Source organism: Leptopilina boulardi, unplaced genomic scaffold, assembly GCF_019393585.1.
Source record: "Leptopilina boulardi isolate dan_hultmark-lab unplaced genomic scaffold, ZJU_Lbou_2.1 LbouV2_266, whole genome shotgun sequence".
NCBI classification, from domain to species: domain Eukaryota; kingdom Metazoa; phylum Arthropoda; class Insecta; order Hymenoptera; family Figitidae; genus Leptopilina; species Leptopilina boulardi.
The window spans coordinates 890,480-916,053 of record NW_026137825.1 but is presented as its reverse complement, the minus strand read 5'-3'; the positions used below and the strand labels follow the sequence as shown (position 1 = coordinate 916,053).

The 25,574-nt window shown below is 22.7% G+C and overlaps 2 protein-coding genes across 5 annotated transcripts in view; both read left to right on the top strand.

Moving 5' to 3' along the window:
* Nucleotides 1-25,574, top strand: part of LOC127281364 (ATP synthase lipid-binding protein, mitochondrial) — a 98,876-nt gene that overhangs the window by 56,895 nt on the left and 16,407 nt on the right. The window lies entirely within an intron of this gene.
* On the top strand, nucleotides 197-25,574 carry LOC127281362 (AN1-type zinc finger protein 6). Of its 2 annotated transcripts, none has more exons than XM_051305046.1 (4): nucleotides 197-496; nucleotides 13,111-13,794; nucleotides 20,066-20,234; nucleotides 23,824-25,574. In XM_051305046.1, exons 2-4 carry the CDS (start codon nucleotides 13,510-13,512, stop codon nucleotides 23,970-23,972), a joined length of 603 nt encoding a protein of 200 aa, XP_051161003.1. In that variant the 5' UTR covers nucleotides 197-496; nucleotides 13,111-13,509; the 3' UTR covers nucleotides 23,973-25,574. The 2 variants fall into 2 exon arrangements, with proteins under 2 accessions (XP_051161003.1, XP_051161004.1); XM_051305047.1 differs by lacking the exon at nucleotides 197-496 and adding an exon at nucleotides 8,029-8,888.

The window sequence follows — 25,574 nt, the reverse complement described above, 5'->3', positions numbered from 1 at the left end:
CGAGAACCTAAAGTCAAACGTTCAAAATATTGCAAAATCGTCATATTACAGATCATTGACTAGCTTAATATATGTACTGCCATCTAGTGGCATTACCCTGCATTTTTTTTCCACCGCACGCATGCGCATCAACTTGGCTAGCAACGACGTAACGAGAAAAAAAGTGTAGTGGGAGAAGGGACAATTTTACACAAGTCATCGGGATACTACATTAGTGGTTCCTGTTCGGTAGTGCAGAAGAGGTCGGGGTGTTTTAAGTTAATTTTTCTAAGTTAGCCCATGCACTATATTTGTGCGCTGTGAATATAATTAAGAAAAACCAGTGTATTACATAGTTGTTTTTTTTTTTTTTTTGCATTTGGGGAGCTCTACATTAAATAACAGCCGATCTTTCTCATCTATTTGGGAATTATGTTGGATATTGCCGTGGAATTACGATCAGCCACACGTCAAGTCAGCTGACATATTGCGTCCTGCTACACCACAGCAGCCTTCGGTAAGTGTCGCAATCACTTTAATAAAATCGGCCCTCGCAAAATCTACCAATGTAACTATTTTTAGTTCTAATCGAATTTTCGAACTCCTTTTTTTAAATAAACGCCATGCGTCTTTTTTATATCAATTCCTGTCATCTTCTCTCCTTCACTTCTTTTATACGTTCGCTGCTGTCGCAACTCCAGCGATCTCTTTTGAAAAAAGAGAGGAGAGCCTCTCATCGCGTATATTTGTGTGTATGTATATGTGTATGAATGCTTCGCAATGGGCCACGGACTACGATCAACAAAGAAAGCGACGCAATTTTCGGGCCAAGTGCGTGTCCATGGAACAGAGGCCACAACCATTATCGTCTTTTCATTATTATCCCCCCCCCTCCCTTCCCTGTAGTAATAATTATTTCACGAAAAGTTCTTTCAAAAAAGGACCTATTTGAAAAAAATTTTTTTTCTCGTTACGTCATAATTTCGTAAAGTTCTACTTTAAAGAACTATTTACAAAAGGTTTAATTTTGTAATTACTATTAAAAAGTAAAATTCTTTAAAAGATTTTTAAAATTAGTAATATAGAAATTGAGAAATTCTTAAAATCGATAACAGGGTTTCAATTTCACTTAATGGAATGAAAAAAAAAAAAACATCTTGGATATAGGTTAGGTTGTCTACTTTTTTGAAATCATTTCTATTGAATTGTTGTACTAAATAAAAAGTATTTTTTTTTATTACGAAAATAAAAATTCGAACGAAAAATTGTTTTTGTGAGTCATGGGACTATTGATTTTGACATTAAAATCCTTTCCAGGAAGTTTTTTTTTCTGGAAGTGGGGGGGAAGTTTCTTTTCTCCGTTGGTAACGAAGTGCGTCATGACTTTTAGAAGCTGTGTTTGAATCAAATTTTGATTATGTGACGTAGAAACACAATTTCTATTTTATTCGTTTTCATTGCAAAAAGAAGGAACTTTTTTTTTGCAGTATTGTTGCGTTGTTTATAACCTTTATGACGTGTAACGCACCACGACACACAGTCAACGAATCAGTGAAGAGCGAGTGTGAGAGAGAGAGAGATAGAGATAGAGCAATTCACTTGCATGACACACGCATTCACATGGTTTCACCCCCGCTTGCCCGCATGTGTACACACCGTGCGGTTATATACTTTTCCCCTTTTTTTTTCCTCCCCTTCTATCTCCCCTCTTTTTTTTTATGATAAAAACCTATTCCGCCATCTAGTGGATGATTGGACGACGCACAATGCGTTTCTCTCTTTCTTTTTCTCAAACTCACTCACGCCTCATATATTTAATTTTTGTTGGCCTTTCTTCTTTTTCCGCCTTTGTGATTCTTTATATATATATTTCATTCCTCGAGAATCAACTAGAATTCATACATATACACATTTGAGAATAGAAGAGAAACCAGTTGTGTATTTCTTTCATTTTTTTTTTCTTTTATAACGGAATTATTCATCTTTTGTTTACAATTTTTAAATTGAAAATTATTTTTTTGACGTTTGCGTCTCTTGCGCAAAATTACACCATGGAGTTCTTGTTGGATATTTACGTCTTTTCTTTGTTCGTTGGTTAATAATTATTTTTCTTATAAATATTTTGAGGTTACTACGTGTTAATACGCCAATACATAGGAGCGATTAATTTAATAATCAATTCACTCACTGTGAAGTTTTTCTCTTATATACACGCAATATAATCATATTATTATTATTATTTCACTGTGAGTTTCTCCTCTTGCACTTGGTTTTTGTTTTAAAATCGCTTTTATTATTGCGAGAGGAAATATACAATATTGTTATTCTGATTTTAATTTGATATAGAACATAGATTTTTATTTTTTTTTTATAAATAATAATTTCTTTTTCTTTTTTATTTAATTCCTTTTTTATTTTATTTTTATTTTGACGATATAAAATATTTTAATTTTAATTATTATATTAATTAATAATTATTTTAAATATTACTATTATTATTATTATTCTTATTATTTTGTTATTCTTATTATTTCGTTATTATTATTATTATTATTATTATTATTATTATTATTAATTATTAATTATTTTTTTTATTTATTTTATTACATTATATGTTAATATTATTTAAAAAAAAATTTTTTTTAATTATTTGTCCTTATTGATAATTAAACGGTTTTTTTTTTCTTCAAATTTTATTAGAAAAGATTTAATAATATAAATTTAGTAATTCGTTAATTTTCATTAGGTGAAATATTGTGTAGTGAATTTTTGAAAATAGACGAATTTTAAAATTAAATTCATATTAAAGACCTTGAGATTGCTTAATACGAGCGTTTAAAGTAGAAAGTAAATAAAAACAAAGTGATGAAATGCGTATACTTTCTTTTTCCGAGTTTTAGTTGATTTTTAATTTATAATTAATATCTTGTATTTATTTATAGATTTTTTTTTTCAATTTAAATATATTTGTATGATATATTTTTCTCTTTATACGCAGTAATTGAGATTTTTTTTTTCCAAATATTAGGTTAATGACTTTAGAAAGAGTATTAAGGATTTTTTTTTCTATTTTTTTTTTTTTTTATTGATAAATAAAATTTTCCGGAACTTTTTTTCTTTGTAAAAAAAAGGTAAATTATAAATATAATAATAATATTATATTATAAATAATAATAATAATAATTATTATTATTATTATAATTATTATTGTTATTATAACTATTATTATTACTATTATTATTATAAATTCTTTGGTTAATAGTTTCGGTGACAAGCAGACGATTCGGGCAACATAACCTAAAAATATGTGAATTTATTTTTATTATCCGCAAATATGTGGATTGTAAATTTTTAACTTTTATTCAAAAATTTTTTAATTTTTTTTTCTTTTTTTTCCGCGAATATTTGTAAATAATTGATAATTTTAGTGATAAGTAACATAACCTAAAATTTGCAGAATTTTTTTATTTTTATTCGTAAATATGGATTTGCAACATTTTTTTTTTTTTCTAAAAACCTTTATAGTTACTTTTTTTTTTAATTAAAATTATTAAAAGTGTAATAAATATTAAATGAAAATTAAAAATTAAGTACTTTTACTGTTCTTTCTCTTTGTACGAATATAAAAATAGTGACTTTAATAATAAAAATAAATTTGTGCGGCGCATTTTTATTTTTTGCAGACAATATTTTATAGTATATATATATAAATATACAAAAGAAAAGATTTTTATATAGACAAAGGAATTGGAATGAAACCGAAATCCTTTCGTTGCCATTTCTTGGAAAGTAGGCGCGTATTTCCGTGCTTTGGCCGTGGTCACGTGTCGATGACTCGTCCACGTGCGGAAACGATGCAAGCGTTCTCGGCAAGGTCGATTCGCGTTCACTTATATTCTCTTTCCTCGAAATCGAAACATCATTTCATTTGACTTCGAGATTTTCGTCGTTTCTTCTTACATTCAATATTTTTATCATATATATGTATATATATACAGTGCGGCGAACTTTCTTTTGTGTATCATCATCAAAAAATTATTTGGAAAAATTTATAGGTTATGAAAGGATTTGTCATCGCGCATTCATTCGTTGAATTCTTATCAAGGTCAAAAAAGATCCCACGTTCAAGGTCGTCTGGAATGGAATCAAGCGAAATTCTTCTAGTTTTTGAATTTGTATGTGGTTTTTTTTTTTTTTTTTTTTAAATGTGGATTTTTATATATTTTGTTGGGTCATTGCAACCACCGGGTGTCATTGTCCTCGCAATCAGGTTTCCCACGCATGACGATGCACTTGCCAAATAATGGGACTCTTGCGTGATTTTTACGATCCTTTGAAATTTCTCAGTGGGCGGAGAGAGAAAGAAAGAGAGAGAGAGAGACAAGGAAGTCCAGATTTCATTCGATTATTCGATAAAAGCATCAACTCATTTCGAGTTTATTGCTTTTCCCCCCACTCTCCTTTTTTTCGATGGCAATGTTCTTTGACTGAAGTTCATTGCGAATTGAAGTGACGAGAAAGAAAATTATTTACGTAAAAAATAAAGAAATTTTATAAATTATTATTAAGAAATTAATATTTTTATATTTTCTGAACAAGAATCAATGAAAGAATAAAAAAAAAAAATAGTGATATTTATGATTTTTATAACGATTTGGTTTTCGATAGTTGGCAGCACTGAAAATCAAACTGTCAAATTCAGACTTGTTTTTACGTTACTCTCTCGGTGAAGTAAAGTTGTTTTTGTTCTTTTATATTTATTATTCCTGAAGAAGAAACAGTGATCTCTAAATTGACAAATACAGTAAATATTTATATAAAAAATTTTATTTCCTTCTATTTCTTTTTTTTTTAGTGTGAGAAAAAAAATATTTTCTAACCTCAAAAAAAAATTTCGTTTTTGTCAAAATCAATTTAATTTCTTCGCGCAACAAAATTAAATTTTTTTTTTAATTTTATTTATTTAATACTAATAATAATAATTGAATATTTTATTTATAAAATTAATTTTAAATGATACATCCAGTGAAAATAAAAAAGAATTTTTTTTTTGTGTGCAAAACTATTTTTGTGTGAAAAACTATTTATTTTTATTTTTTTTTGTGTTAAAAAATAGTTTTTTTGATTTTTCACCTAAACAAGGTGAATTTAAATGTGAATGAGGCCTTGATGAATAGGGGACAAAAAAGATTGTGATAAGTTATCTGAAAACACACGAGGAGTGCGTCACTGCGTCAGCGCAGTTATGACTCTCTTGAAGGAGTGAGAGAGAGAGAGAAAGAGAGCCTTGCAGAGCGCTTTGTATATCTGTTCCTCTCTTGGACATATATATATATATATATATATATATATATTTATAACAAGAGACCACAAAAGTCGTCAAGAACACACGTAGATTTCTAAACACAAAGTATGAATTTCGATATCACACACGTATCGTGAAACAAAACAAAAAATATTATAAAAAAAAAAACAAGAGTGCGTTGCAATTACGTCTGACATCCTTTTATGTCATTAATCGTTTTATTACTCACTAAATACAAAGGATTCGAGCATTTTCCACTTTCAATCATTTTCGCTCTCAATATTTCTCCCCCCCCCTCCTCTCCCCTTCTTTTTTTAAAAATAATTTGCATTTTTTTATTTTTATCATTATTATTTTTTTTTTCGCAATTATTTTTGCGTCACAATGTCGTTCTACAATCAATAAAGTAATTATAATTAATTAATTATTAATTTCTATAATTATTAATATTAGATAATTATTAAATAAAAATTTACTTACAATTTGAACTATCAGTTAATATTAACTATAAATATTTAATTAATTATTCATTAATATTATTATTAATTATTACTAATTAAATAATTATTATTATTAATTTATTTAGCATTTTTTATTATTATTATTATTATTATTATTATTATTATTATTATTATTATATTATTATTATTAATAATAAAAATAACAATGAATAATAATAATAAATAATTATTAATTAATAAATAAATGAAATAAATTATTTTTGTTGTTATTATTATTATTAATAATAATAACAATAAATAATAATAATAAATAATTATTAATTAATTAATAAATAAATGAAATACATTATTTTTGTTATTATTATTATTAAATTAAAAATTAGGAATTGTTACAATTTAAATTATCAATATTATAATAATTATAAATTTTTTAATTATAATTAAATTTTTTTTAATTTCCAAAAAATTGGATGAAAAAAAAAGTAAAATTAATTTTTGCCATTTCTTTAATAAAGAAAAAAAAAATTTTTTTAAAGAGAAATAAATATTTTCCTTTTTCTAAGAAATTTCATTGTAACTTGTATCTTTTTATTGTTAATTTATCACTGCAATATAGTATTTATAAATTTTTTTTTTCTCTCGTGATAATAAATATTTTTTTATCTTATTATTATATATTTTGCAAAGAATAAAAAACACGTGTCTTTCTGATATGTACGTAAATATATATATATATATATATATATATATATATATATATATATACAATGGAAGAATGGTGAACACGTGAAAATGGGGAAAACAGGATTCTGTGCGTGTTTTCACTTGGCCTCATGGGCTCAAAAACACACCATCATTAGTTTGTCTTTTAGTGTGTATGTGTGTGTGAGTGTGTTGGTTTAAATTCAGTGCTGGATAGAGACGATACGCGATAGTGGATACGCCTTACAAGTTTCAGTAACGAATCTAGGAACAGATGTCTCCCTTTTACTTCACAAACGTGAAGCTTTCACATTTAAGTATATATATATATATATATATATAGTTGAGAGATAAAATTAGATTAAGGATTCAAAATACATTTAGGAGAAAAGATCCTTTTTTTGAATATTCCCACGCGAGAAAATTCTAGGGGGGGTGGGGGTTCTCTGAAACCACGATTTCAAAGTGGTGACATCCCCCCCCTTGGAGAAATTTCTATATTTTTAAAAAAAATTTATTATTATTTTTACTTTATTATTATTTCTATTTTTATTCTTATTTTTTTATTATTATTACTTTATTATTATTATTATTTCAATTTTTATTATTATTATTGTTACTTTATTATTATTTCTATTTTTATTATTATTATTATTATTATTATTATTATTATTTAAAAGACGGATTTTTTTCTAATAATTTACACCAATTTTTAATTTTTCATTGTTTATAATTTTGAAAAAAATTTCCATAGATTCTTTAATAATATTTTAAGGCAGAAAAACAAATAATTAATGTATCATGCGACCCTGAATAGCTATTAAGGGTGTTTGACCCCTTGACATAACCTCAAAAAAGGTAAAAAGGTCAGAGCTTATTGTTAGAAAATGGTGGAGGGTGGGGGAGGGGGAAGAAACATACGATTAAACGAAAATTTACATATTTTTATACATTTCTATATAAAAGAAAATTTTAATTCATTTCTATATTTTTGAATTACAAAAAGCGTAGAAAATTACTTTTTCTAATTTTATTTATTCATTCAATTTTTTTTTTCCTATTTTGTACAATAATCTTTTGTTATTAATTTTTTTTTTCTCAAAATTTTCTATTCTAATGAAAAAAGATAAATTTAAAAAAAAAATTTGTTTCAAAAAAAAAGAAAAAAATCGATTTATCAAACCAATTTTGATATTAATTTTTTTCTTTATATAATCTTGGTTAAAAATCTTCCCTTTGCGCTTTTAAAAATCACTTGTCATTAATCCCTCACCTTTTTATTTTCAAGTCCGTAATATTTTCACTGAGAAACAAGTTCTAAACTCGTCAAAATATTAATTCCGCATCAATTTTGCTTAAAAAAATTGTCTATTTATTTATTTTTTAATCGATTTGTAATATTTTTTTTTTTAAATTCCTGAATATCAAAGCAAGTATCCTGTTTTTGTAAAAAGAAAACAAATGATTTTCCCCTCCCTCCCTTTTTTTCTATAATGCGCGACAGGGGTACCAATGATTTCTCGTTACACTACTGGTGCTCGCGAACACTCGGTAGTCACTGTTCGGTTCAACTCGGCGTGAGTTCGTTCGCTCTCATTTTTCACTGCTGTGTGCGCTGCGCGGAGTAGAAAGAGAGACAGAGAGAGAGAGAGAGCTTTTTTTGAGTGGCGTTGAAAAATTTTCGGTAAAGGAAAACTATAATCGAGTCGCGAAGCGCTGAACGCTCTCCCCCCCTATTTTTCACTACCACCCCCTTGTGAAAAGAAAGAAAAATAAACTTTGAAAAAAAACAGTGATATTCTCGCCAATCGCTCAAAAAGGGGAGTGTGAACTGCGTTTGTCACTCGGTTTATTTCTTCGGGTTTTGCACTCGTCCGTCCGCCCAAAGTCCGTGGGTTTTCGCCATCATGAAAACATTCGTTCGTCGTCGACGTCGTCGTTATCTGACCAACATTTCCGTCCTCGCTTAGGAAAAAACAAAAAAAAAATTTGTTTAATACGAAAAAAAAAAAACCTCAAATCGCCAAGCAACGCTAACTCTATACTGCTTTCTTGCTCCAGACACAGACAAGTCACGCTCAAGTCAAGGAGTTCGCCTTTCACGATTGTTGCGCGTGCTGTTATAATAGACGAAAAACCACAAGTCAGTGTGTGTTGGAGAACAAAGTTTTTTTTTTAATATTTCTCAGTTTAATTAAATTTCGCGTGTTATATTTACTAGTCAAGAGGAGGGGGAAAAAATAAAGTGATTTGTGTGTGCGCGTTCGAGACGGAAAAAAAAAGAAACTCTCCTATGGACTCTATATTGTCTTTCTCGTTATTGAAAGAATAAAGCGACAATAACGTCGTAATCGAGGAACAAAAATCCCGATCATTAAATGCCTGAGGGATACTCTTACTCCATGTTGTGCATCGGTTGCAACACACAAACCTGCTGGAAAGTGAGTGCGATCAGTGATATCATTTTTTATTTTTTTTTTCTAATCTAATCTACGTGTGGGTTTCAATGATTTTCGCCTCGCCCTGAATTCTCGGGGAAAATTGACAGGTTATGTCCATTGTCAGACGATAAACCAAAAAAAAAAAAAAAAAATACATATATAGAGAGAAAGAGAGACGGAAATTGCCAGATGAACCTCCGCGCCACGCAACACTTCCTTCTGTTTTCCCCCCGCTCTTCCTCTTACCCCGAGCAACATTTTCTGTCTTTTTTCGAATTCAAGTAACTTTTTTTTTTTTTTTTTTAATTGTTCTCGAAGTGTCATTATTTTTTCTCTCTTTCTTTGGTATGAGCAGGGGTTTAATGACGTTATTTCTTTTGATTCTTTTTCTCTCTCTCTCTCTTTCTCTGTCGTTTTTTTTGGCTTTGTCACTTTCTTGTCAGTTTTCAGTTCAGTGACCACGACTTTGTACTTTGTGAATCATCAATATCTTTTTTGTGTATATATATATACATGTTAAAATACAGGAAAGACGAAGGAATTTGGAATGATTCGAGAAAAATCGAATTTCTTTTGGATTTTTTAATTTGATTTTTCGTTGTATTCTTGGGATGTTGGATCTTTGTTATTTTTTTTTTAACCTTTAATTTTAATAAAAAGGTAAAGTAGTTATTTTTTTTCGATGTTGGTCACATTGGTAGATTATTGGAATTTTTAAAAATGTTTTAAAATCGAATTTTATTTCTCGTGTTTTTTTTTTTGTATTTTTAGGTTAACTTTTTATTTTTTGTATTTTTTTCATTATTTTCTATTATAAATTTTTTTCTGCAGTTCTTATAGAATTTTTTTGGAATCTTTTTTTTTGTATTTTTAAATTCTGTTGTATTGTTAGATTATTATTTTCCCGAGTTTTTTAAAAAACAATTTTGTTCGTAATATTATTTTTAAATATTTCCTATTATATAATATTTTAATTGTATATTTTGTACATTAATTATTTTTAATTTTTTTGGTAATTTACCTTTTTTATTATTTTATATTTTTGTCTAAACTAGAAAATTTTTGTTTTCTACTAATAATAATAAGAATAATAATAATAGTAATAATAATAATAATAATAATAATAAAAAAGAAAATTATCATTAACTATAATGAAAAATTGGTAAAAAAAAATTATTTCTAATGATGAGTAATTAAAATTGTTTTACTTTTGTTTGGGAAAAGATTTGAAGGTCGTTGATAAATCATTCGAGGTTGGAAAAAAAATTAAAACCTCTTATTTTTTGTGACAGTTTTAATTTGTAATTTGAGAAAAATTTAATTTTACCAAAAAAAAAAGTGAAATATTTTTCTTTTCTTTTTTTTTGTGGTGTTTACATTATATTGTTTGAAAATAATTTTTTTTTTACCAAACAAAGGAACAAGGATTAGAATATATATATAGTATAGAAAAAGAGATTCTCAAAGTTTACATTAAAAAAAAAAAATCTTATATCGCTTGCCTAATTTACATAGATATTGTTATGTAAAAAAATTGGAATGTAAATCAAATTGAATGAAAAATTTTTAAGTTTTCGTTTTTTTTTTTTTATGAATTAAATCGAGTGAATTACATTTATTTTTTTTTTTTTTGCAATTAATTAAAATTAATGTACCTATGATTAATTTGCAAAATAATTGGTTCATATTTAAATAGAATTGTATTTATTTACATTTATTTATTTATAATTTATTTACACAATAATTTATTTATAATGAACTATATAAATTATAATTAAATCTATTCTAATTAATTTCAGGATTTAAAAATTGCTTAAATTTTTAAAAAAAATTGAAAAAAAATTTATAAATTATAATAAATTAAGGGAATAGTTATAGTATATTAAAATTCACTTTTGTTGGGAAAAATAAATTTGGATTTTATGAAAATAAAAATTACTAAAAAAAAGAAACTTTTCAAATTTTTTGTTTAAAAGAAAACAATTTTTTTTACAATTTTAACATTTTTACAAACAATTTTAACAAAAAATAATTTTGTATATAATAATTATAATATTAATAGTAATAATAATATAATAATAATAGTAAAAATAATAATAATAAAAATAGTAATAATAATAATAATAATAATAGGCCTCGGATTACACGACTTTTTCGACTTTTACCGACTTTTTTCGACTTATTTTAATAAAATGCGACTTTTTCGATTTTTTAAAAAATTTTTTATACAAAATTTTAAAACAAGATACGTTTTTTTTAAAGATACAATGCAAATCTTCAAATCTTTATTATTTCAATTATTTAACAAATTTTTAACTAAAATTCTTCACTAAATTAATTATTTTTAATAATTTTAATGAAATTCTTCACAAATTCAATTATTTTTAAATTATTTTTTAATTAAAATTTTTATAAAATTTAATAATTGTTTATAATTTAAAAAAAAAATTAGCAAATAAAATTACCAAAAATGTTTAATTCAAAATCACACACTTGAAATTAAATTATTTTAAAAATTATAATTATTTTTTAATAATTTTTTTATAATATTCTTCGATAATTCAATTATCTGAAAGCATTTTGCAAATGAAAAAAAAAAATTAAAATTCACGTTTTTGTATTATTTTCTAATAAATTCTTAAGTTATTTTCAAAAAATTTCAATAGAAATTTAATTATTTTCAAAATTTTAAATTCAAAATCAACTAAAATGCAATTATTTTCCAATATTTCAATTCAAAATCAATTAAAATTCAATTATTTTCCAGTATTTTTAATGAAATTCAATTATTTTCAAAATTTTCAATTTAAAATCAACTAAAATTAATTTATTTTCCAAAATTTCAATTCAAAATCAAATTGAAATTTAATTATTTTCCAAAATTTCAATTCAAAATCAAAATGAAATTTAATTATTTTCCAAAATTTCAATTCAAAATCAATTGAAATTTAATTATTTTCAAAAATTTCCATCTAAAATTTTTTGAAATTTAATAATTTCAATTATAACACTCCTGATATTCAATTATTGTATTTTTATATATAATATTCTTTGAAAATTCAACTATTTGAAATCATTTTTCACTTAAAAATTTATCAAATTATTGTATTTTTGTCTGCAATTTCTAATAATTTTTTTTTTTAGTAACAGAAATCATCAAAAAATTTTAAATTAAAAATCATCACTTTGAAGTTCAATTAATTTCAAAAATCTAAATTATAAATCATTGAAAATTCAATTACTTTTTGATGAGCCAATAATTTTGAAGTTTAAAATGAACAAAATATTTTTTTCAATCTATAAATTATTAAAAATTATAACGACAATGTAAAATAAAACAGTAAATTAAAAAATTATTAAATTAATAACTTCTTTTTTAGATATTTAAAACAATATTTTGTAATAAAAAAATTATTTTTGATAAATTATTTTTAATGCCTTAAAGTCGATCCGAGGCCTGTTCTAATAATAATAATAATAATAATAATAATAATAATAATAATACACTCAGAGAAATGGTATATTTGTCTCCGAGCCTACTAACTCATTTATTTGTTGCAAATATATTTTATTTCATTGAAATAAAAAATTTATTTGAGGCAAAGAAAAATTTATTTGTGACAAATAAAACTTTTATTTACGCCAAATAAATAAGTTAGTAGGCTCTGAGACAAATATACGTTTATTTAACTCAAATATATTTTATTTGGTTCAAATAAATCATTTCTCTGCGTGTAATAATAATAATCAATTAATCATATACGTTTTTGTACCAAGAGAATTTTTTGTTTTCAACCAAATATAATATATTTGAATTAAATAAACGTATATATTTATCTCAGAACTAATTTATTTGCTATTGTAATACGAAATTATTTAAATCAAAATAAAATTTATTTCCATCAAATAAATATTTATTTGGCTCTGTGAAATATATATCTTTTCTTTTGTTTCGAATTTTAGAATCGTGAAAAGTAAACTAAAAATAAAATAAAAAGAAAAAATTACCAGAAAATGTAACTAAATTGAAAAAAAAACAATTTTTGATCTATTACATTAATGAATCTCTCAATTGACAAGAATAATACCAATTAAAATTGTTCCCTTTTTTTTTTTTTTTTAATTATTATATCAACTCAATAAACAATGAATAATTGTTTAATTAATTAATAATTATAATAATAATAATAATAATTTTTTCATCTTTTTTTATTTTTTGTAGGTGAAGACGTGGTGACAGTCGTCAGTAACGGTGCAATTGAGAAGAAGATTGAGGAAGCGAAGAGTCACTCACTCGGTACTGAGCTGACTGTGAATAATCACTGTTTGTTAGGACAGTGATCAAGACAACACGTATACATACATATATATATATATATTTACACTCAAAAAACGTCGAAAAATAAATCTTTATATAGAAATAATTTTCTCTTTTTTTTTTTAATTGACGACGACGATAAGAATTATAATAATAATAATAATAATAATCCATTGAGTGGAGAGGAAGAAAAGGAAAAAAAAAACATTTTTTTTTTGTGTTGTGTAATAGGAAAAAACAACAACAAAAAAGAAAAAAAAATAAAATAAAAGGAGAAAAGGAGATTTAATATAGAAGAGAGTAATGGAACGCGAGTCGAATCCTATGCAAGCTCTATGCCGGAGCGGCTGCGGGTTCTATGGTTCACCAGCTACTGACGGACTTTGTTCGTTATGTTTCAAGGAAAATTTAAAAAAGAAACAACAACCCCCCGTATCAGCCACGTCTGTATCAGCATCGCAGACTGTATCCAGTAACGCTGGCACGTTGCAAAGTGGCTTTGGTAATCCCGCATCGACAGGAACAACCGCACAGCCCACCATTCCCACCATACCCCAAACAACGACAGATTTACCTGGTCCAAAAGAAGTAAGAATCTTATTTTTTTTTTCATTCTCATTATTTCTTTTTTTTGTATTTCATAATTATTTTTGAGATTAATTTTCTATTTATTTAAATTACAGGCCTCGAATTATAATTTTTCTATTTTTCAAAAAAATACGTCTTTTTTCGATATGGAAAAAAATAAAAAAGTAATTTTTACTACTTTCAGAATAAAACGGAAAATGTCCAAAGTTTCTGCGCATCTCCAAAAAATAGTTAAAAAAAAATTGACTATTTCTGTAATAAATTTTACTGTTTCCGAAGAGTAATTTTTACTATTTTTGGAGTAAAAGTTGCTAGAGATGCACAGAAACATTAGACAGTTATCATTCCTTGAGATAAACTTATTTTATTTCTATCTATGAAAGTGATTTAAGGAAATACATACAGAACTAAATGTAGACATTGTGATTTAGAGAAAATCAGTATTATTGAACAATAACAATTATTTTTGAAATTAATTGATATAATGGTAAAGCAGATTCAATTTATCAAAAATTAATCTTCTCCTTTGATAATAATGTAATTTGATTTATGTTATTCTTTACTGTATAAACTTATACTGAACTTTAACCATTATAGCGCCTACCTAGATTTAGTTAATATTTTATATTTTGTATTGTTACTTACGTAACTATTAGAATTTAGGAGTACTTTTGTACGAAAGGGCATGTCCCGTTAATAAATGAAATTGAAATTGAAATTGAAATTGAAATTGAAATTGAAATTTTACTCTGAAAGTAGTAAAAATTACTTTTCTTTTTTTCTATGGACTTATTTTAATAAAATGCGACTTTTTCGACTTCTTTTAAAATAATTAAATCATAAATAAAAGTAATTAAAAAATATCTATAAATTTTATATTACTTTCTATTTATTTTCTATTTTTTTTCTATTTTATTAATAATTATAAATAATTAATTAATCATTTAGAAAAATATGAAACAATATTACAAACGAATTTTTTCCTTTAATTTTTTTTTTTACGTGAATTCAAATTTAATTTGAGATACGATTATATGCAATTTGAACTGAGATCAAAATACGATTTTATTATTTTTGAAAATTAAAATACGATTTTATGAACGGGAAGCGTCGATATTTTTTTCATTCTCATTATTTTTTTGTATTTCATAATTATTTTTGAGACTAATTTTTTATTTATTTAATTTACAGGCCTCGAATTATAATTTTTTTTGACTATTTTTCAAAAAAAAAATACGTCTTTTTTCGATACGGAAAAAAAAGAAAAAAAAAGTAATTTTTACTACTTTCAGAATAAAACGGAAAATGTCCAAAGTTTCTGCGCATCTCCAAAAAATAGTAGAAAAAAAATTGACTATTTCTGTAATAAATTTTACTGTTTCCGTAGAGTAATTTTTTACTATTTCTAATGTAAATTTTATTATTTTTGGAGTAAAAGTTGCTAGAGATGCACAGAAACATTGGACGGTTATCATTTTACTCCGAAAGTAGTAAAAATTACTTTTCTTTTTTTTCCCGTGAACTTATTTTAAATAAAATGCGACTTTTTCGACTTTTTTTTCTTCTTTTTAATAATTAAATTATAAATAAAAGAAATTAAAAGATATCTATAAATTTTATATTACTTTCTATTTTTTTTCTATTTTATTAATAATTATAAATAATTAATTAATCATTTAGAAATATATGAAACAATATTACAAACGAATTTTTTCCTTTATTTTTTTTTTACGTGAATTCAAATTTAATTTGAGATACGATTATATACGATTTAAACTTAGATCAAAATACGATTTTATTATTTTTGAAAATTGAAATACGATTTTATGAACGGGAAGCGTCGATTTTTTTTTTTACAAAATTTTTAAACAAAATACTTTTTTTTTTTAGTATACAAAGCAGATTTTTTGGAGACCTTTATTTCAATTATTTAACAAATTTTCAACTAAAATTCTTCATTAAACTAATTATTTTTATTAACTTTAAGGGGAGGCACCACCCCCAATTTTGACCCACTTAAATTTAAACTATTAAATGAGGTTATATTTTTTTTTTTCGCCATTGACATGAAAAAGTGTCTTTTTTGTGCCTGTTTTGGGCAGATAAAGTAGCACTTTTTAAGGCAGTTTGGGCCAACTGCCTAAAAAAGACTTTTTTAGGCAGCAAACTGCCGTATAAAGTCTTTTTTAGGCAGTAAACTGCCCTATAAAGTCTTTTTTAGGCAGTTGTTAATTTTTGCATAATTTTTTTTTTTGCTTTTATTTTATTTATCAATTTTTATTATTTTTTTTCTTTAAAATTGTTTCACTTTTTCATAACAATGGCGAAAAAAATAGCGTATGTGGCTCGCACGTAGTAATTTTTAGGTTCGGATGATTTCAATACTCGCTGTCTGTGCGACTTCGGTTCGACTCGGCTCGCTTTCGGCTCGACTCGACTCGCCTTCGGCTCGTCTTCATCTCACCTACAGCTCGCCTTCGTCTCACCTACGTCGCACTAACGACAGCTCGTACTGAAAATTACATCCTCACCTAAAAAGTACTACTTTACGTGCTTGCCACATAATATACTATTCTTGCATCATTTGGGTCCTAAAAACATATAAGGTGGTCAAAAAAAGAAAATTTTAATTTTTGACCATTTTAGAATTTTTATTTTTTGAAAAAATTAATATTCTGACAAATCATTAAAAAAGTGTGGAAAAAATTTGATGATGAAAAATACTTAAAATTGTGAAAGAAGATACATATTTAATAGGAGAGTGCAATGATATTTTAACTTATATTTTTCGCTCTTTTTTTGAAAAAATTAAAATTTTTGAAAATCCATGCGAGAGATTCTTAAGAATCATTAAAAAAAAAGCGTGGAAAAAAATTGGCAATGAAAAATAGTCAAAATTGTAAAAAAAGATAGATATTTAAAATATTAATTTTTTTAAGACTTTAATTTCTAAAATGGTCATAAATTAAAATTTCATTTTTTGGATCATCCTGTATGTTTTTAAGACCCAAATGATGCAAGAAAAAAAATAGTACCTCGTTTAATAATGTAAATTAAAGTGGGTCAAAATTGGGGGTGATGCCTCCCCTTAAAGAAATTCTTCACAAATTTAATTATTTTAAACTATTTTTCTAATTTCAAAACAAAAAAAAAAAAAAAATTAGCAAATAAAATTAATATTTTAATTCAAAATCACTTGAAAACGAAGCTGAAGTACGCAACGTTTATGATAAACGATTTTTATAAGAAATTTTTTTTTTTTTTTAAATGAAAAAATTCTACAATTTTTTGCCTGAAAAATATTTTTTCTATAATTTGTTGATTAATGAAAACTACAAGAAATATTTTGTTTAGTCAAAAATTATAGAATTTTTCATTTTAAAAAATTATTTTCTTTAAAAATCTTTTATCATAAACGTTGCGTACTTCAGCTTCGTTTGAAATTCAATTATTTTCAAAAATTTCAATTTAAAAGCTTCTAAAATTTAATTATTTCTAAAATTTTCAATTAAAAATATTTTTGAAATTTAATAATTTTAATTATAACTCTTCTGAAATTCAATTATTTTATTTTTATAATATTCTTGGAAAATTCAAACTGAACTATTTTTCACTTAAAAAGTTTTCAAATTATTGTATTTTTCTTTGCAATTTCAAATAAATTTTTTTTTTTTAGTAAAATCATCAAAAAAAAATTTTAATTAAAAATCACTTGAAGTTCATTTAATTTCAATAATCTCAATTATAAATCGTTAAAAATTCAATTTACAAAATTCAATTTTCAATTTAAAAAATGTTATTTAAAATTATTTGATAAATTATTTTTAGTTCTGTAAAATTTAATTATTGTCTGAAAATTAACAAAATCTTTTTGAAATTTAAATTGTTTCTAAAAATTTCAATTTTAACTCTTCCAAAATTATTATTTCAAAAAAAAAAAAAAATTTTCATTTAAAAATCTGTAAAACTTGATTAAGTATTGCCTAAAATTTTTGTTGACCCTCAAAACTAAAAACTATGACAAAATTTTTAATTCAAATAAATTGATTAAATTCAATTTATACCAATTTCAATCAATTCAAATTTTAATTGATCTCAAAAATTTTGTTTATACAAATATTTTTTTTCCTTTTTTGTTTTTGTACAAAAAGTTTCTAGTTTCATGATAAAAATTACGATTTTTATTTAAATCAAATTCATTTTTACTTAACGATAAATTAAATAATAATAATGATAATAATAATAATGCAAGCATCAATAAATATTTATATTTTTATCAAAGAAAATAACATTTTTGAATTAAAAATTAAAATTGTCCTACAATTCATGTTTTTAAATTTTTATTTATTTACAGTATAAACATGCTAAAATTGTTGATTTTTAAAAAATTATTAATAATATTTTAGAATTTATCAGAATTTATATAAAAAATTTTAACTAAAATTATTAAAGAAGAAATATTTTCATTTTTAAAACGTCAATAATTTTTGTAATTATTAATAATAGTAAAATATTTCAAATCGATACGTTTCTAAATATTTGACACAAAATTAATTGATTTTAGAGAGAATTTTTTTTTTTCAATTAAAATTTTTTAATTTAGTTCAATTAAATTTGAAAAAAATTCTGCAATTGAAAAATGTTATAATATTGTTTTTTGTTTTTTTTTTTTTTATTAAATTAATTTACTTATTTTCTACACATGTAATATTTAATTGTTGAAATTTATACCTGTGAAAAATATTGACACACTTAAAATTGACAATAATTTTAAAATGCAATTCAATTGATTTGAGTTAAATGACTGATAAAAACTTTATGTTTCGTTTTCGATTAAATTTACTTCTATACGTGTGTTGATAATAAAAAAAAAAGAGAGAGAAAACTCTCTCTCTCTCTGTCTCTCTTTTTCTGTCTCTTGTTCGATTAAACTTGTTTCTTTATTGATAAAAGTCACTGTGATCATAAAAAAAGACAGTTGATGTTTGAATTTTATATTTGTTTATTATATTCTTTATTTTAAAAAAATTAATTATTTTATTATTATTTATTGAAAATATCGTACATTATTCATGTAGAAAACTAAATTTTTTTTTCCAATTAATCACATTTCATGGTTAAAATGACGAAATTTTTATTGATTTATTCAAATTTACATTAAATAAATAAGTTAAATTTAAATAAGTAAATAAAAAAAAAAAAAAAAAATAACTAACAATTAACAAAAGAAATTTACATTTTGGTAAAAAAAAGATTTTTTTAAAAATCTTGAAAATATAATTTTTGAAAAAAAATAGAAGTTATTTATGGAAGATTTGATTTTTTTTATTGTTTATTATTTTTTTTTTGCTACTTAATAAATTGAATATCTTTTTTTTTTTTTTACAGAAAATGACAAAAAATACATTTTTTTATTGTTATTTTTATTATTATTACGTTTCTGTAGACAATAATTAATTATTTCATATTATTATATATTAATTATTAATACCTAATAATTAATTATTAAATAATTTTCTTTAGTGAAAATATAGAATATATTTTGCATATAATTTAAAATGGAAATTTAATTTAATTTTTTTTTCTTCGTTTTGAATTGCTTTGTTGTTATGGTAACGAATTGAAAGTAGCATATATTTTTTTCTTTCTTTTGTTTATTTGTTGGCAAATATGGTGACAAATTTTTAGTGAATATTATAATGTCCTCGAAACATGTCGAATCATCCAGTAAAGCCCGCGTGAAGAAACGACGAGTAAAAATTGCTTTCTTTCGATTAGATTAGAAAAAAAAAAAAATAATAAATAAATGTTTGTGTGTGAATGTGTAACACACAGACAATATCAAGTGCCAATCCGTAATTTATGACGGTATGTCTATGGATTGGACTGTTGTCAAAAATTCTCCTTTTTTATATTAAACCACAAAAAAAAAGAAAAGAAAGACAGAAAAAAACAATGACTATTTTTAAGTTGCTATAATAATAATAATGAAACGAAATTTATCCCTAAATTTTCAAGTAAATTTATTTTTATTTTATTTAAAAATTAAATATTATACTTTGTTTTGACTGTAAATCACTTTTTAATTAAAATTATTTATTGACTTTTTTTATTTTAAATTGATTTATTTGGTTCGATTATTTATTTATTTGGTTTATTTATTTAGTTATTATTTATTTATTTATTTTTATTTGGTTAATTTTAATTTTGAATATTGGATTACAAGGGGAGTAATTTTGATTTAATAATAATGATAATTGTTTTTCCTTAGATAAGCAGAGACGATCAGGAAGATGAGGTCGCCAATAGTAGTGGAGCTACTGAGGGTTCGGTTAGCAGTGGGGATGTCGACGATTGTTTCGACGGGAAAGAGACTGATAAAGACTCCAAAAAGAAGAAAAACCGTTGCGCCGTTTGTCGCAAGAAAGTGGGTCTGACAGGTGTGTATTTATTTTTTAGTTAATCGCAATTAATTTTTTTTTTATTTATTAATCGTAATCAATTTAAATTCTTCTAATTTCTGAATTCAATTTTTTTATTTATTTACATTTTCGTATTTTTTATTTTATTAATTTGTATTTATGATATTCAAATTTTTATTTTCATTATTTTATGATAAATCTAAATTTTTAAATTATTAATAAATTTAGAATTTATTTTTATAAATAAAATAAATGAATTTATATATTTTTTTAATTTTGTATTAAACCAAGTCCACTTCTGGGCCGAAAGGCTGAAGCTTAATTAATAAATAATAATAATAAATGAATTTATAAATTTATATTATTTGTGTTTTTTTTAAAAGTAAAATTGTTAAACAGAATATTTTTAATTTTTTTACTGGAAAATAAAATATAAATTTATTTGTTCATTCAATGATTTTTTTTCTCATTTAACCAAATAGAATTATTAGTTTGTTGTTTCTTTTTTTTTACATAAATAATTGAATTTAAGAATAGAAAATTAGAAAAATTAGAAAAAAAAACAGGGTAGCCACAAGAAAGGGAAATTTTTTTTTTTGTCGAAAAAAAAGCGTTTTTGTCGGGAAAATTTGGTAAATTTGCAGAAAAAGTCAATTGCTTACTTTCTGTATAAAATTTTTTTTTTAATTTTTGCTTCTTAAAATTCAAGATTTTATTTTAATTTATTTGCTTTCTTTAAAAATTTTGTCACCTTATTCCATCTGTTTTGATAATTTCCTACCATTTTTTTTCACCTTTTTTAAAATTCAATTAATTTACTAAAGTAATATTTTATTGAGACAAAACAAATTTATAGTAATTAAATTTTTTTTTTAATCAAATACAAATTCAATCAATCAAAATTTAAAATTAAGGAAATTTCAAATTTCTTTTTTTTTTCTGAAAATTAATCGATTTTTCCAAAATTATGTGAATTTTAATTTATTCAAATTTTCATTGATTTAAGTTGTATATTTTTCAATTTTTGAATGATTTCAATTTCAAATTACAGAGAATTTCAATTTTTTTCGCAAATATTTAATTGATTTGAATTTGAATTCTATTTTTTTTCAAAATTTAATTGATTTTAGTTTCAAATTATCCGAATTCTAATTTATTTCAAAAGTTTAATTGATTTATGTTTCAAATTATTTGAATTTCAAATCGATTCAAGTTTCAATTAATTTAAAATTCGATTTATAGTGAAATTTAAACCAATTCAAATTTTAATTGATACAAAATTGAATTAATGTAAATTTTTATCAATTTCAATTTATAATTGATACGAAATTCAATTTTGAACAATTTTAATTTATTTAAATTTCAATTGATTTTATTTTATTCAAATTTTAATTGATTTAAGTTTATAATTATACAAGTCAAAATTGATTTAAAGTTTGATTTAATTTTTAAATTATTCAAATTTTAATTGATTTTAGTTTCAAAATTTATTGAATTTCAATTGATTTAAGTTTAAAATTATCTAAAGTTCCAATTGTTCAAATTTTAATTGGATTAAGTTTCAAATTATCAGAATTTTTTGATTTGTTCAAAGTTTTGATTGATTTAAGTTTTCAATTTATCGAAAAATTTTAATTTACTTAAGTTTCAAATTATCTGAGATTTAATTTATCTGAGAAGTAATTTATCTGAATTTTAATTTGTTTTTAGTTTTAAATTTTTTTCAAATTTTATTGATTTATTTTTTAAATTATCAAAAATTTCAATTGATTTTAGTTTCGAATTTGTTCGAATTTTAATTGTTTTAATTTTCAAATTATTCCAATTTTAATTAATTTAAAATTTTAATTGGTTGAAGTTTTAAAATTTATCGTATTTTTTTTTTGTCAAAGTTAAATTGATTTAAGTTTTATATTTTCCAAATTTCGTTTTTTTTTCAAAATCATATTGATTAAAATTTTTAATTATCGAAAATTTAAATTCATTTAAGTTTCAATTTATCGAAAAATTTTAATTTACTTAAGTTTCAAATTATCTGAGTTTTAATTTATTTGAATTTTAATTGATTTTAGTTTCAAATATATTTTTTTTTCAAATTTTATTGATTTACGTTTTAAATTATCAAAAATTTCAATTGATTTTAGTTTCGAATTTGTTCGAATTTTAATTGTTTAAATTTTTAAATTATCACAATTTAAATTAATTGAAAATTATAATTGATTAAAGTTTTAAAATTTTCCGAATTTTCTTTGTCAAAGTTAAATTGATTTAAATTTTATCTTTTCCAAATTAGAATTTTTTTTTTTTCAAAATTGTATTAATTGAAATTTTTAATTATCCAAAAATGTTGAATTCATTTAAGTTGCAAATTATCCAAATTATATTTTCATTTAATTTTCAAATTATCCGCATTTTAATTATAATTCAAAATTATAATTGGATTTAAATTTTCAAAATTCTCCGAATTATATTTTTTTCAAATGTTTAATTTTCATTTAACTTTTAAAAATTATAATTTAAATAAAATATAATTTAGATAATTATCCAAATTATAATTTTGATTTAATTTTCAAATTATTTCAATTTGTCCAAATTTGAATTGATTTAAGTTTAAAATTATTTGAATTTTGATTTTTTTTTTTTTTAAGTTTCAAATTTTCCGAATTTTAGTTTATCTTAATTTTTTGATTTATTTAACATTTAATTGATTGATCACAATTTTAATTAATTTAAAATTTTAATTGGTTGAAGTTTTCAAATTTTCCGAATTTTTTTTTTCAAAATTGTATTAATTGAAATTTTTAATTATTCAAAAATTTGAATTCATTTAAGTTTCAAATTATCAAAATTATATTTTAATTTAATTTTCAAATTATCCGCATTTTAATTATAATTCAAAATTATAATTGATTTAAGTTTTAAAATTCTTCGAATTACAATTTTTTTCAAAATTAAATTTCGTTTAAGTTTCAAATTATAATTAAAATAAAATATAATTTATATAATTATTCAAAATTATATTTTGTTTAATTTTAAAATTATTTCAATTTGTCCAAAATTTGAATTGATTTAAGTTTCGATTTTTTTTCGAATTTTGTTGTTTATTCAAATTTTTTGATTTTATTTATGTAAATTATTAATTAAATTAATGCTTGAAAGAATTTGATGAAAATTTATCAATTAAATCAAAACTTTTACACTGAAAAATAAAATTTTTCATTTTTCCAAATTTAAATTATTAGATTTCTATTAAAATTTCTTAAATTTAATAGAAAAAAAAATAGTTAAAGAAAATGCGATTTGCAAATTTATATTAGATTTGTTTTAAAATTTATTAAATTCAAAAAAATATTTTGTTAGGAAAAATTTTTCTAATGCGATTTGCAAATTTATATTAGATTTGTTTTAAAATTTATTAAATTCAAAAAAAATATTTTGTTAGAAAAAATGTTTCTAATATCATTGGAAAATATAAAAGGAAAAAATTAGAAAAATCTATTCTTGCGGCACAACCCTAATTTTTGGTAATTAAATTAAAGAAAAATAAAATTTCAATTTAAAAAAACCAAAAACTAATAAAATGTTTTTTCTCCTTTCGTTATTAAAGGATTCGAGTGTCGATGTGGTGGACTCTTCTGCGCTGTGCATCGATACAGTGACAAGCACGACTGCAAATTTGATTACAGAGAAATGGGCGCGCAAGAGATTCGACGTAATAATCCAGTTGTTGTTGGTGAAAAAGTGCAAAAAATTTGAACAATTTTTAGTGTGTTTTAGAGAAAAAAAAAGGAAGAAATCGTGTAATTTTTTTTTTTTTTTTTTTTTTTCTTAATATTTTTTTTTTTTTTTTTTTTTTTTTTTGGGAAAGAAAAAATGGTTATATATATATAATAATAACAATATAAAAAAAAAAAAAAAAATTTATTGAAAAAAAAAAATCATGGAGATAAATTATCTGGCAGCTGATTGCACACATCGAGGAATGATTTTTTTTTTTTTATTTATTTTTTTTTTTTGGTAGCGAGTGAAAGATTTAACAACAACAAAAATATATATATATATACATATATATATACAATACAAGCGTGTGCGTGTGTATGTAAAACGTATACGTGTATTTTGTATGTATGGAAAATTTTTTTTTTTTTGTGGAGAAAATGAAAAAAAAAAAAAAAAAAAATTCGATAGCGAATTCAGTCGTCGGGGCGATATATAAATAAATATATATATATAAATATAATTATTAACAAAAAAAAAAAAAAAAAAAAAAAAAAAATAATGGAGGAAGGAGAAGCATAGAAAGACGAAAAAAAAAACAGATTTTAAGTCTATGACGACGTAAAAACAAAAATGAAAAAAAAGAGAGAGAAAGCCTGTATTTGCGCGCGTGTGCTTTAAAAAAAAAAAAATTAATGAATGAACATTTTTTCGGTGAAAAAGTGTATGTGTGTGTGTGTGAAAGAAAAAATCGAGAATGTCAGTGCCATGTCAGATTGTCATCTAGTGAGAGTTTTTTTTTTTTAAAAAAAAAAAAAAAGGAAAATAATATCTGGTTACTAACTGCTGCCAGCTTACTACTACTATTAATTATTATTATTATTATCTTCATTATTACGGTTTTATTATTAATTATTATTCTATTATTATTACTTTTAATTTACTTAAAAAAAAAAGTAAATTTGCGCAAAAAATAAACAACCAGAGACAATGCAAGTTTCTGTTTAAGTAGATGAAAATAAATAATTTAAAAAAAACGGAATTCCTGGTGCAGTCAGATTTCAAAATATGTTAAAAAAAACGAAGGCGGTTAATTCATTGGATGTAGACAATTTTGATGCGTAAGTGTTTTTGTTTTCCATTATTATTAATATTATATTATTATTATTATTATTATATTATTATTATTATATTATTATTATATTATTATTATTATTATTATTATTATATTATTATTATTATAATCGTCGAAAAAAAAGGAGTGTTATTTAGGCGATGACTGACGTTGATGGGTGATCACAATTTTTTTAGGTTTAACATTTGATTAGTCTAATAATTATTACGAGGTTTTTTTTTTATTTTATATTTTTCAAGTATCAATTCAAAATTTTTTTGAAAAAAAAAAAACAATTTTACTGATTTTATTATCTTTAAAAAAGATTTATTTATTATTTACACAGATTTTTTTTTTTTATTAAAATGAGCGTTAAACGTTCTTATTTTTTTTGGTTTTTATTTTTCGTCAGGATACTTGAAAGAAGAAAGAGAGAGAAAAAAAACACCTCTGAAAATATATTAGCCGATTGATTCATAAAAAAAATGAATGAAAAGTAAAAGGAAAAAAAAAAGCTAAAAAAAAAA

What these genes read in the sequence shown, in the direction of transcription:
- LOC127281362 (XM_051305046.1), top strand. Translation starts at nt 13,510, where the DNA reads ATGGAACGCGAGTCGAATCCTATGCAAGCTCTATGCCGGAGCGGCTGC. An exon ending in ATTTACCTGGTCCAAAAGAA is followed by an intron (nt 13,795 to 20,065) that starts GTAAGAATCTTA and finishes GTTTTTCCTTAG; the next exon opens with ATAAGCAGAGACGATCAGGA. An exon ending in CAAGAAAGTGGGTCTGACAG is followed by an intron (nt 20,235 to 23,823) that starts GTGTGTATTTAT and finishes TCGTTATTAAAG; the next exon opens with GATTCGAGTGTCGATGTGGT.